This window comes from Gracilinanus agilis, chromosome 2 (assembly GCF_016433145.1).
Source record: "Gracilinanus agilis isolate LMUSP501 chromosome 2, AgileGrace, whole genome shotgun sequence".
Classification (NCBI taxonomy): Eukaryota; Metazoa; Chordata; class Mammalia; order Didelphimorphia; family Didelphidae; genus Gracilinanus; species Gracilinanus agilis.
Genome location: NC_058131.1, coordinates 612989763 through 612999926, shown reverse-complemented (window position 1 = coordinate 612999926; position 10164 = coordinate 612989763). Strand labels below are relative to the sequence as shown.

At 55.3% G+C, this 10164-nt stretch overlaps 1 protein-coding gene across 1 annotated transcript in view; it reads left to right on the top strand.

Annotated features, from left to right (window-relative positions):
- The first annotated feature begins 2300 nt into the window (after positions 1 to 2300).
- Positions 2301 to 10164, top strand: part of PSD (pleckstrin and Sec7 domain containing) — a 17238-nt gene continuing 9374 nt past the window's right edge. The window contains exons 1-9 of the mRNA XM_044662542.1: positions 2301 to 2966; positions 3227 to 3329; positions 4450 to 4798; positions 5366 to 5806; positions 6929 to 7123; positions 7475 to 7555; positions 7882 to 7994; positions 8425 to 8483; positions 8594 to 8683. Coding sequence (XP_044518477.1) covers positions 2301 to 2966; positions 3227 to 3329; positions 4450 to 4798; positions 5366 to 5806; positions 6929 to 7123; positions 7475 to 7555; positions 7882 to 7994; positions 8425 to 8483; positions 8594 to 8683 — 2097 coding nt within the window. The remainder of the gene's footprint in view (positions 2967 to 3226; positions 3330 to 4449; positions 4799 to 5365; positions 5807 to 6928; positions 7124 to 7474; positions 7556 to 7881; positions 7995 to 8424; positions 8484 to 8593; positions 8684 to 10164) is intronic.

The window sequence follows — 10164 nt, the reverse complement described above, 5'->3', positions numbered from 1 at the left end:
CGGGGCAGCCAAAGCGCCTGCGCAGTGAGGCCCCCGCCGGGCGCTGTCCCCTTCAGCACCACGCGGAACCCGCGCAGCCCCCTCCCCTTCCCGCGGTGAGCCCCGAGCGCCCCCCTCCGTAGCACCCCTTGCCCAAACTCACCCCTTGGGTTCCCCCTACTACCCACTGCCCTGTGTTCTTGCAGCCCTTTTCCTTCCCCGGCGCATTACTATGGCAACTCTGGGCCACCCGCCCCGAAAATAGACCCCGCCTCTGAACGGCCAAGGTCACCCCCCCCCTCCCCGGTACCCCATCCTACTCCCATTCTCCAAGCTTCAGGCCCTGATTCTTCAGTCCTCCCTGACCTCCTGGGGCTTCCTGGAAGTTCCTCCTGGGGCCTCCTGGAAGTTCCTCCTGCTGTCTGGTCTCTGCCCCTCTTCCTGCGCCCTCAGGGGCTCAGGTGTAGGGGGCGCCCTGTATACTCTGGTGATCCGGGACTCCGGGGTTCCAGGCTCAGTTCTGCATTGTGGGGAGGGGGTTATCCCAGCTTCAGTTTTCCCTCCATTCCCGGAGGGAATATACCTCCTGCTCATTGGAAAAGTGGCCTCAGGGAGCAAGTCCAGGGTGCACACATGTGCTGTGTAAGTAGGACATGTCTGTGGTGTGTAGCTGGCCCAGTGTACAGTGTGTAAAAGCATCTTGTGCAGCATGCGGTCCTATGTGTGGCTTCTAGCAAGGATGGCCAAGGCGTGTGACGGGGCATGCATCGAATTGTAATGAGACACGCATGGGATGTGTTGTGTGTGACAAGGCACATGTGTGGTGTGTGACAGGGCTGGCTAGCATACAGCCAAGCCCCTGCAACTAGACAGTGGCTGACAGCGAGCCCATGTGGCATGCAATGAAAAACAGTGGCACAGAGCAGTGCATGGATGACTGCAACGTGACATGCATGCATGACATCCATGCAGCCTGGCTCCTGGGGGCATGCCGCTGTGAGACCGTGTGGGACACGGAATAGGACATGTGTGCGGCGTGTGGTCAGGTCCACATGATCCCCCTTCACTTCCCCACGAAGGCGGACAGGGGTGTGGCGGGAACCCCCTAGACCCAGGGAGCCCCCCTATGTGGAGGGGGTGGGGCTCCATCTCCTCCTCCTGGGGCCTGGGAGAGTGTATGAGTGTGAGTATGTGTGTGTGTGTGGGGAAGGGGGATTAGCCTAGCCGGAGGCTGAGCAGGGGGAAGGAGGGGAAGGAGGCGGGACCAGCTCTGGGTGGAGGGAGATGCTGGAGCAGCTCGGGCTGGAGCAGGAAGCCTCATCCCGATCTGGTTTTAGAGCTTGGCCTGCAGCAGCGGTGAGTGTGTGGCGTGTTGTATGTTTGGGGCATGTGCCTGGCTGGGTGGTAGCCTCCCCTCAGAGGAGGGAAAGATGAGAAGGGGGAGGGGGAGGGAATAGGACCAGGTGAAAGCAGGAGCTCCCGCCCCCCAAACTCACCAGTTAGGACACTCTAGGTCCCCCCTGACCTTTGCCCCATTCTCTGGGCCATCTAGATGCCTGGACCAGAATCAGGGGCTCAGCCTAGTCTTGTCTGTGTTAAGGTACATTCAACCCAAAGCTATTCAAGAGGCTGGGGAGGTGGGAAACAGCGGTGGCAGAAGTGTGTGGGTGCTAATCAATGTGTGTGCTTTTTCATTCAGACCCCTCTTACCCTCACCACCCAAGTTCTTATCCTGCCTGTCCTTGGGTAACCTCCTCCCTTTCCCACCCCCACTCCCATTGCTATGGCTCCCCCTCAGCAAGATCCAGGAAGGGACTCAGCTCAGGGAGCCTGGGCCCTGGATTATTACACCCATCTCCCCTTCCTAGACCTTCCCAGTCCCCCCTACCCCACTGAGTTGCTCCTGGTTGCCATGGGGACACCTAGAGCTCAGGCCCACATGCCTCCTGAAATAGCTTCTACCCCCCCCCCCCAATCCTACCTCCCCATTCAGAGCAGTTGTATATGGGGGGGGGTTGTATGGGGCAGAAGACTAGACTGGAGCACAGATCTCCCTGGGTTTCTCCCAGGCTTCCAGGGCTCTTTGGAAGGGGTGGGTCCCCATCTTACTTGTGGGGGAGGTTGAAGGGAGAGATTCAAATGGGTGTTCCTCAACCAGAAAGGCTTATTGAGGGTCTTCTCTTAGGGACCTCCTTCCAATTCACCTTGTCTTCTCCCCTTCTAGGCCTGTTTGAGGAGCATGCCTTCCCCTAACCCCACTGCTGACCTAACCCTCCTGGCCTCCCCTGCCTGACCAGTTCAATCCCTGGCCTCTCCCCAGCATGGCCCAGGGAACCATGCGCTTCTGCTCTGAGGGAGACTGTGCCATCTCACCCCCTCGATGCCCTCGAAGATGGCTTCCAGGAGGCCCTATGCCCGAGAGCCCCCCAGGGGGTGGGAGGGCCCAGCTGGGCATGTATGGCAGTATGGGCTCCCTAGTTCGACGAGTGGTAGGGCCAGGCGGTGGGAGCAGGGAGCTAGGGCGGGTGACAGCACCCTGTACGCCACTGAGGTGTACACCTGCTCCCCAGAGCCCCCCCTTACCTGCTGGGCCACCACAAAGCTCAGTGGTCATATTCCGCTTTGTGGAAAAGGCCAATGTGAGGACAGTGAATGGGGGCCTCAGTAGAAGCCTGGACCTTGGGTCTCCGTCTCCCAGCACCCCATCCCCACCCCAGCGACTTGCCCCCACCCTAGCCCCTAGTTCCGGCTCCAATTCTGGCTTGGGACGGAAGCTCCGGCTGGAGGCTTCCACCTCAGACCCACTCCCTGCTGGAGGAAATTCAGCTCTCCTAACTGCCCGATGCTGCCCCCTGCCTGGGTCCCCAGCCCAGCCATCCACAGGTGGAGATAGTCTCTATTCCTCCCTCCCAAATGGGCTGGGTGGGCCTTCAGAGGACCTGACCACTCTACTCCGAAGACCCTCAGGCATTAATTGCCAGAACCAGGTATGTGACTCCTGCTCCTTTGCAATTCCCACCCCACCAAGAGTGCTGTAAATCTGGGCTTACCCTCTATGTATTTGTTTCCCCCTGAATCTTCTTTTCTTTCTGAATCTCTTGTAATAAGGGGGGTAATGTGGCTGATAACAAGGGGAGCTGCATTACACTCTCCATGAGTCTCTGTATATTTGATTATCTTCATTACCACCTTTTGCTCTGTGTCTCTTTCTCTGTGTATGTGTTGGTCTCTCTCCTCTTTGTCTCAGGGGGACTGCTGCTCCTCTCCCCGGGAAGTGTCTGCTCATGCCCAGCGGATTGCCCGGGCCAAGTGGGAATTCTTCTTTGGCTCCCTGGATCCCCCTAGCTCAGGTACTCAAGGGGGTTGGGCTAGAACAGAAGGGAAGTCAGGGAAGAACTGCTCTGAATAAGGTGCTCAGGGTTAATCATGTATTTAAAAGTAGAATCTTGGCATTTTCTCCACTAATCTTGTCCAACTTCATTTTATAGCTGAAAAAACTGAGACCCAGAGAAGTCCAAATAACTTGCCTGAAGTCACAGTTTTAAAAGATGGCAGAGAGGCAGCTAGGTAGCACAGTGGATAGAGTATTAGGCCTGAAGTCAGAAGAACCTGGATTCAAACCTGGCTTCCTAGTCGTATGACCCTGAGCAAGTCACTTAATCCCAATTGCCTAGCCCTTACCTCTCTTCTGTCTTAGAACTGATATTAAGGCAGAAGGTAAGGACTTAAAAATAATGAAAGAAATGAAAAGAAAAGATGTGGAGCCAGTATCTCTCAAGCCAGGTCATAATCAGTCAGTCAATCAGTCAGTCAGTCAGTCAGTCAGTCAGCATTTATTAATCCCCTACTATATTGCTGAAATCATCCATCTAGGGTTAGAATGAAAATCAGTGACCCTCATATGGTTGAAGAAACTGAGGGAAGTTAAGTGACTTGTCTAAGGTCCCACAGGTAGTCAGCCTTCTGAGCCACTGTTGTTTCTGCCGTATCATCCTGCCTCTAAGGCATAGGGGGCTCAGAAGGGAATACTGTTCTTAACTCTCTAACCATAGTGAGGGTCCCTGAGCAAGTTGATCCCTCTTCAATTTTCATTCTTCCTCATGTAAAATGTTAGGGCTGAACTCAGCACCTGGAGGACAGGCAATGGTATAAAGGAGGTCCTACCTGAAGACTGGCAGGAAGAAATACCCCCTGCCTCCTTTGCCCCAGTCTGCCCAGTCTAAGGCTGAAGAAGTTGAGTGTGAAGCTCACAAGACTCAGAGAAGGAAAGGCTGGGAGGGATGGAACCCAGACAATGAAAAAAAACACCCCCAAACTACAAAACTTCTGGCCATGATGGTGGAAGTAGCGGGAAGTTGACACCAGCAATCTAAGGGATAGACAAAAGAATGGAGCTTTCTGCCTGGAGATGGGAGGATAGCTGGCACGACTTCCCTTGATCCCCCTGTTTTCCCCCAATCTATATTTCAGGTTCCCAGGCTCGGGATCGGGAGTGGGAGCAGGCATCGGTGAGAGTCCCCAGGGAGGAGCTGGGCCATAGCTCAGAGGTGACCACGGGACGGGTAACTAAGTATTCAGAAACCGATCTGGACACAGTGCCCCTTCGGTGCTACCGGGAGACGGACATCGATGAGGTTCTGGCTGAGCGAGAGGAGGCTGACTCTGCTATTGAGAGCCAACCCAGCTCAGAGCCCCTGGGTACAGCCAGAGCCCCCCAGCCTGCCCCTCGGCCAGGCCCCAGCCTGGACAGTGCCAGTGAGGAAGAAGAAGCTGAGGAGGAGGTGGACGACGAGGTGTTCGAGGCCTCCGAAGGGGCCCAGTGAGCAGGCCAGGGTTGGGGAACAATGGCAGAGGACCGGGGCTGGGGAGTGGGGTGGGCTAGACTTGAGGGAGAATTCAGTGGTGACTGTCCTGTTTTAGAAGAAGGTCAGAGGAGGCAGGACTGGTGACTTGAGGGAGCCAGGAGAAAACTTTGGGAAAGAGACTAGCATATGGTGATGGGGGGACCCCTTCTCCCTGGCCCCAGGGTCCTTTCTGAAGCCTCATCTCCTTTCCTAAGATGGTGACAAAAATAGAATGGAGAGGGGAGGGGAAAGGATCATGGAGAGTGAGATTAGCAGGGAAGGGAGGAGAGGAGGGGGGGAGGGGAATGAATATGAACTGGGCAGGGTGAGAGTAGGCTGGGAGACCTGGTTTGGGAGAGACGGAGATTTTTTTAGGGGATAATATGGCCTGTGTCTTTGTAACACGGGGTAACTTAAGTGATTCAATGAGAGAGAAACCAGTCATTGTTGTTCTTTGGATTGAGGAGGGAACAAGGGTCAGAGCCCCAGGCCACTGAGCCAGCTCTGACTCCTCATTCTCCCTGGATTCATTCATTGCATAGGCCAGTGGCCATGAGTCCCTGTGGGCCCCTCAAGTCCCCAGTGCCCTTCCTGCCAGGCTCCAGCCCATCTGCAGATGGTCCAGACTCCTTCAGCTGCATCTTTGAAGCCATCCTAGAGTCACACAGGGCCAAAGGCACATCTTACACCAGCCTGGCCTCTCTGGAGGCCCTCGCCTCACCAATCCCCACCCAAAGTCCCTTTTTCACCTTTGAACTGCCCCCCAATCATCTGGTCACCCAGCTTGATTCCCAGCTGCCAGCCCCATTAGCTCCACTGGAACCTGATTCAGGGACCAGCTCAGCTGCCGATGGGCCCTGGACCGAACGTGAGGAAGAGGAGGAGGAAGCTAAAAGAGGGGCCAATTCAACTCAGGACAGGGCTCCACCTAGCCCTTGTCACTCTGAAGACAGCTTTGGTTTAGGGCCTCTGCCTGTGGGCAGGTGAGTGATCACATTGACCCTCAATCCCTGCCTTTGCCTTAAATATCCCTGAGAAACCACTGGGGGCAGGGAGTGGAGTAATGGAGGAATGAGGAAGGCAGAAAGGGGGCATGGGGAGCTTCAGAAAGACGGGCCTCCTCACTTTGGGATGCAGTATGTTTTAGGTTTTTAGGACAAGAGGTTTAGCTCTTGGGAGTGGGAGTTAAAAACACCTTCATCCCACCCCACTCTCTAAGTTTGCCCTGCCCTCCTTAGTCTGCATGGAGACCACGCCTGGAGGAAGAGATAGCCATAGAGATGTGTGTTTGTGTGTGTGTTCTTCAGGAAGCTTCTATTCCCTAGAAAATCCTCCTCTGACCAGGATGCAACTGGCAGTAAAAGCCCTTCCATCTGCATAGCCACAATCTAGCGCCCATGACTTACTACCAGAAGTCTTTCTTCATGGCTAGGCTAATTTCTGTTTGCTTAGGAGGGACATGTGCAAATCTTTGCTTCCACATATCTTTCTCCCCTTTTCCAAGTGCTTAGTGAGACCCTCTTTTGGCAGGGAGGGAGGGAGGTTGCTCTAGGCTGAAAAAGACTTCTGCCCCGCCCCCAGCTACCCTTGAAGTGTGGTTTCCATGGCAACAGGAGGGGGTGGCCTGGGAGACAAAGTTACTTAGCAACCAGGAGTTCCCAGCTTCTGTCTCTGGGGCCAGGTGGCCCTGGGTGGTGGGATGGATGGGAGGGAGGAGGAGGCAGAAGGGAAGGCTAGGAGAGCACCATTTTTCCAAATCCTCTAACCCTAGAACTAGAGATGGGTAGATAAGATCAAGGACCTAGAAAAGCCTTCTCCCTACTGGCCTGCCTCCACCAGCCTACCCCAGCCCCAAGACTTCCTGAGAGGTTAGAAGATGGAGCCAGAGCTTCCACTACAGCAACAGAGCTATGGGCTTGATGTGAGAAAGAACTTCCAGGGAAGAGCTGGGACACTGGAGGCCAATGAAGAAAATAGACAGTCCCCCCCCCCCCCATTTGTCTGGGGTGGAGGCAGTGGAATGGCTAGGATGATTTTTGGAGGACTCCGGAAGACAGGGTTCCTCCCTACTAACCCCAAGCTGAGTCCCATGCCATCCCCTGCAGTGATCCCCCCCTGGGCCAACTGGTATCGGATTCTGACTCGGAACTGGACAGCACAGAGCAGCTGGCCCTGGGTAGCACTGACACCCTGTCCAACGGGCAGAAGGCTGACCTGGAAGCTGCCCAGAGGCTAGCCAAGCGGCTCTACAACCTGGATGGCTTTAAGAAGGCTGATGTGGCCCGGCATCTGGGGAAGAAGTATGGAGATGAGGAGGGAGGGCCCAGCCCTGAGAATGTCCTGGCCCTGAGAGTGTCCTAGCTTTGAGGGTGTCATGGCCCCTGAAGGTGCCTTGGCTCCTGAGGGTGTCCCCTTACCTTCCCTAGCCCCTGATCCCTGCCTGAAGACTGTCTTGGCCACAAAATTGTTCCCAGACACAATCTTTCCTTGGTTGACCAGGCACCAATCCAACTGACTCAACTGGGCACTTGGGAAGTCCATCTGGGTGTGGGGCAGCACAGGTGGCTCTGAAATTCCTCAGGGCCACTTCCTTCTCCCTAAGTTTTCCCTTCTGTGTCCCTAACCCCTAGCATTTTGCCTTGTCCCCCCAGCAATGACTTCAGTAAACTGGTAGCTGGAGAGTACCTCAAATTCTTTGTCTTCACTGGAATGAGTCTGGACCAGGCACTCAGGTGGGTTCCTTCCTTTTTTCAAAGCATCTGCTGGATCCAGGAGAGGATGCTGATACCCTCCCTAATACATATATTTTGTGTCAGCTGGACCCAGCCCCAATAAGCCAGACAAAACCAGTCTCTGAACAGGGTTTAAGTGCCCAGGCCTCAGCTCTATCTTCACCCAGTCAAGGTGGCACATTACACTCTGTCTCTCCCTCCCCAGGGTCTTTCTGTGCCAGTCAGGGTAGCATGGGGGCTCAGGTATGAGTTGGAAACCAGCAAGAACCACTGAGGTGCCATGCTGGTGGCAATGTTCATATCCCCCTGGTTCTCCTTCTCCCTAGGGTGTTTCTGAAGGAGCTGGCTCTGATGGGGGAAACCCAGGAGCGAGAGCGGGTCCTGGCTCATTTCTCCCAGCGCTACCATCAATGTAACCCTGGGGCCCTGTCCTCTGAGGGTGAGGGGACTGGGGAGCTTGGGGGTGGGGGTGGGGAGTGGACCCTGTTCTCACAGGCACCAACCCAGAGACTGCTCAGAAAGGCACAGTCACTTAGGTACCCCGAGTATGCTTAGGTGTCAATGGGCAGCAATGTGAACTTGGGTGCATACATGCTTTAATGCATGTGTGCCTGTAAGTATTTACATATGTGGAGGGGTACATAACTGCAGTGGGATGGACATGTAGGCTTTGGGGACAATGAGAGCTTCCCTGCACATGGAATCATCTGCTGCCCTAGTCATTTGGCAGCCAGGGTTCTCCTCCTCGATGCACACTTTGTGGACAGAGCCGAAGGGGGTGAGGGTAGGGTGGATAGAAAGCCAGAAAGGGGGCTGGGAGTGGAGGAGACAGAGAGGGAGATGTGCTGACTAGCTCCCCTCCACCTCAGATGGAGCCCACACCCTAACCTGTGCTCTCATGCTGTTGAACACGGATCTTCATGGCCACGTGAGTGGAGAGGGTTGTGAGGGTCAGTAGCTGCCTGGGGCAGGGGGAAGAGGACTGGGCTGATCAGCCACAGGCTCATGGACTTTCTGTGTCTCCCATCTATCTCTTAGAACATTGGGAAACGAATGACCTGTGGGGACTTCATTGGGAACCTAGAGGGCCTCAACCAGGGGGGTGACTTCCCCAGGGAGTTGCTCAAGGTAGGGGCAGAGTTGGGCTACCATCTGGAGAGGAAACTGGGGCCACATTTTGTGGGAGGAGGCTGGACCACATCTGGGGAGGTATCTGGCTCCCATCTGAGACCAGCCTGAAGACAAACCATAGCCTCTCCTGACCCCTACCCCCACCCAGAGGAGAGAGGAACTTTGATTCTGACTCTACCCTGAGTCTCTGCTCTTGTGACTCAGACCCGGAGCTCCTCCTCCTCCCAGCTAGTCACATAAATGCTAACTCCTCCTCCTGAGAGTCTGTTCCAGGTTCAGGCTTCCATGCAGTGTCTGTGTGAAGCTTTCTGAGAGTCACTAGTGGAGGGTGGGGGGCATCTTGCCAGAGAGGCACCCCACCACAACTTGGGGCTCTCATATATACTGGCCCACGCCCTGCCCCCTCCTCCGGAGGGCCTTGGATCCATTCATTGTATCCCTGGGGGATGATGGGAGATGGGGGGGGGGGTGAGAGGGAGTATCTACATTTACCAGTGTCATCCTTACCATATTCCACTTTGGGCAGAACAAGAGAAAATGGAAGCAGAAGGACGGGGGTTAAATGTGAGGAAGCCAAGAGACCTTGCCCAGGTTTCCTGATTTTCAGCCTAGTGTTTTCCCCCACTCTACAGAGGTTCACAGGCATATAAACTTAGGCCATTCGGGTCAGGGCAGAATAGGGGAGGAGCAGCGAGGGATTCTTTTGAATAGAGGCTTTTAGGAGAGTGTCCTAAAGAGAAGCCGACCTCCCTCCCCCAGGCGCAGGACTTTCCTTTGTACCTTTGGCCTTGAGTTGAGAGGTCGAGTAGGAATGCAAGGCGGACAGCCTCTAGGCCGTGGGGGTAGGGCGGTAGGGCGGCTGGGAAGGCATCCTCATACCTGAAGCTCGGACCCCGAACCCTTGGAGCCAGACACTTGTAGCCTGACCTACCTCCTTCTCTCTAACCCGGACATAAATGCACACCTGCCACGGGGGCCTGATTGTGAGAGTGTGTGAACAGGGGGTGTGTCTGTGAGTCGAGCCGACCAGTCTTTCAGCTCCTGGGAGGTGTGAGTTGGGCGTGCCCGGCGTTGTTTCTGATCTGGGGTTGGGTATGCCTGGGTTCTTGCCAGCCTACCTCTTCTTAGGTGGGATTATTTTGTTCATTCATTTCCCCCTTCCCCCCGCCCCATCCTATCTCCAGCTATGGAAGGAATGGGAAAGCCTGACATTCAAGTTAGAATGAGGGTGCTGGTTAATATTTGCTTTCCTTCCCCTCTCCTAGTGCGATCCTTAGAAAGTCCCCCCACCTGGCCTTTCTCCATCTTCTTCCACCAGCCCTATCGGGGGAGTAGCCCCCGCCCGGTACCCCTTTCCCACCCCTCAGACCCTACCCATACCCCAGTTCTTCCTCTGCCCTTCTTTTCTCCCCCGAAATTGCTTCTTCCTCCTCTCACAACCTCCCCCCCCCCCTTTAGCGCTCCCTTGCTCCCTGCCT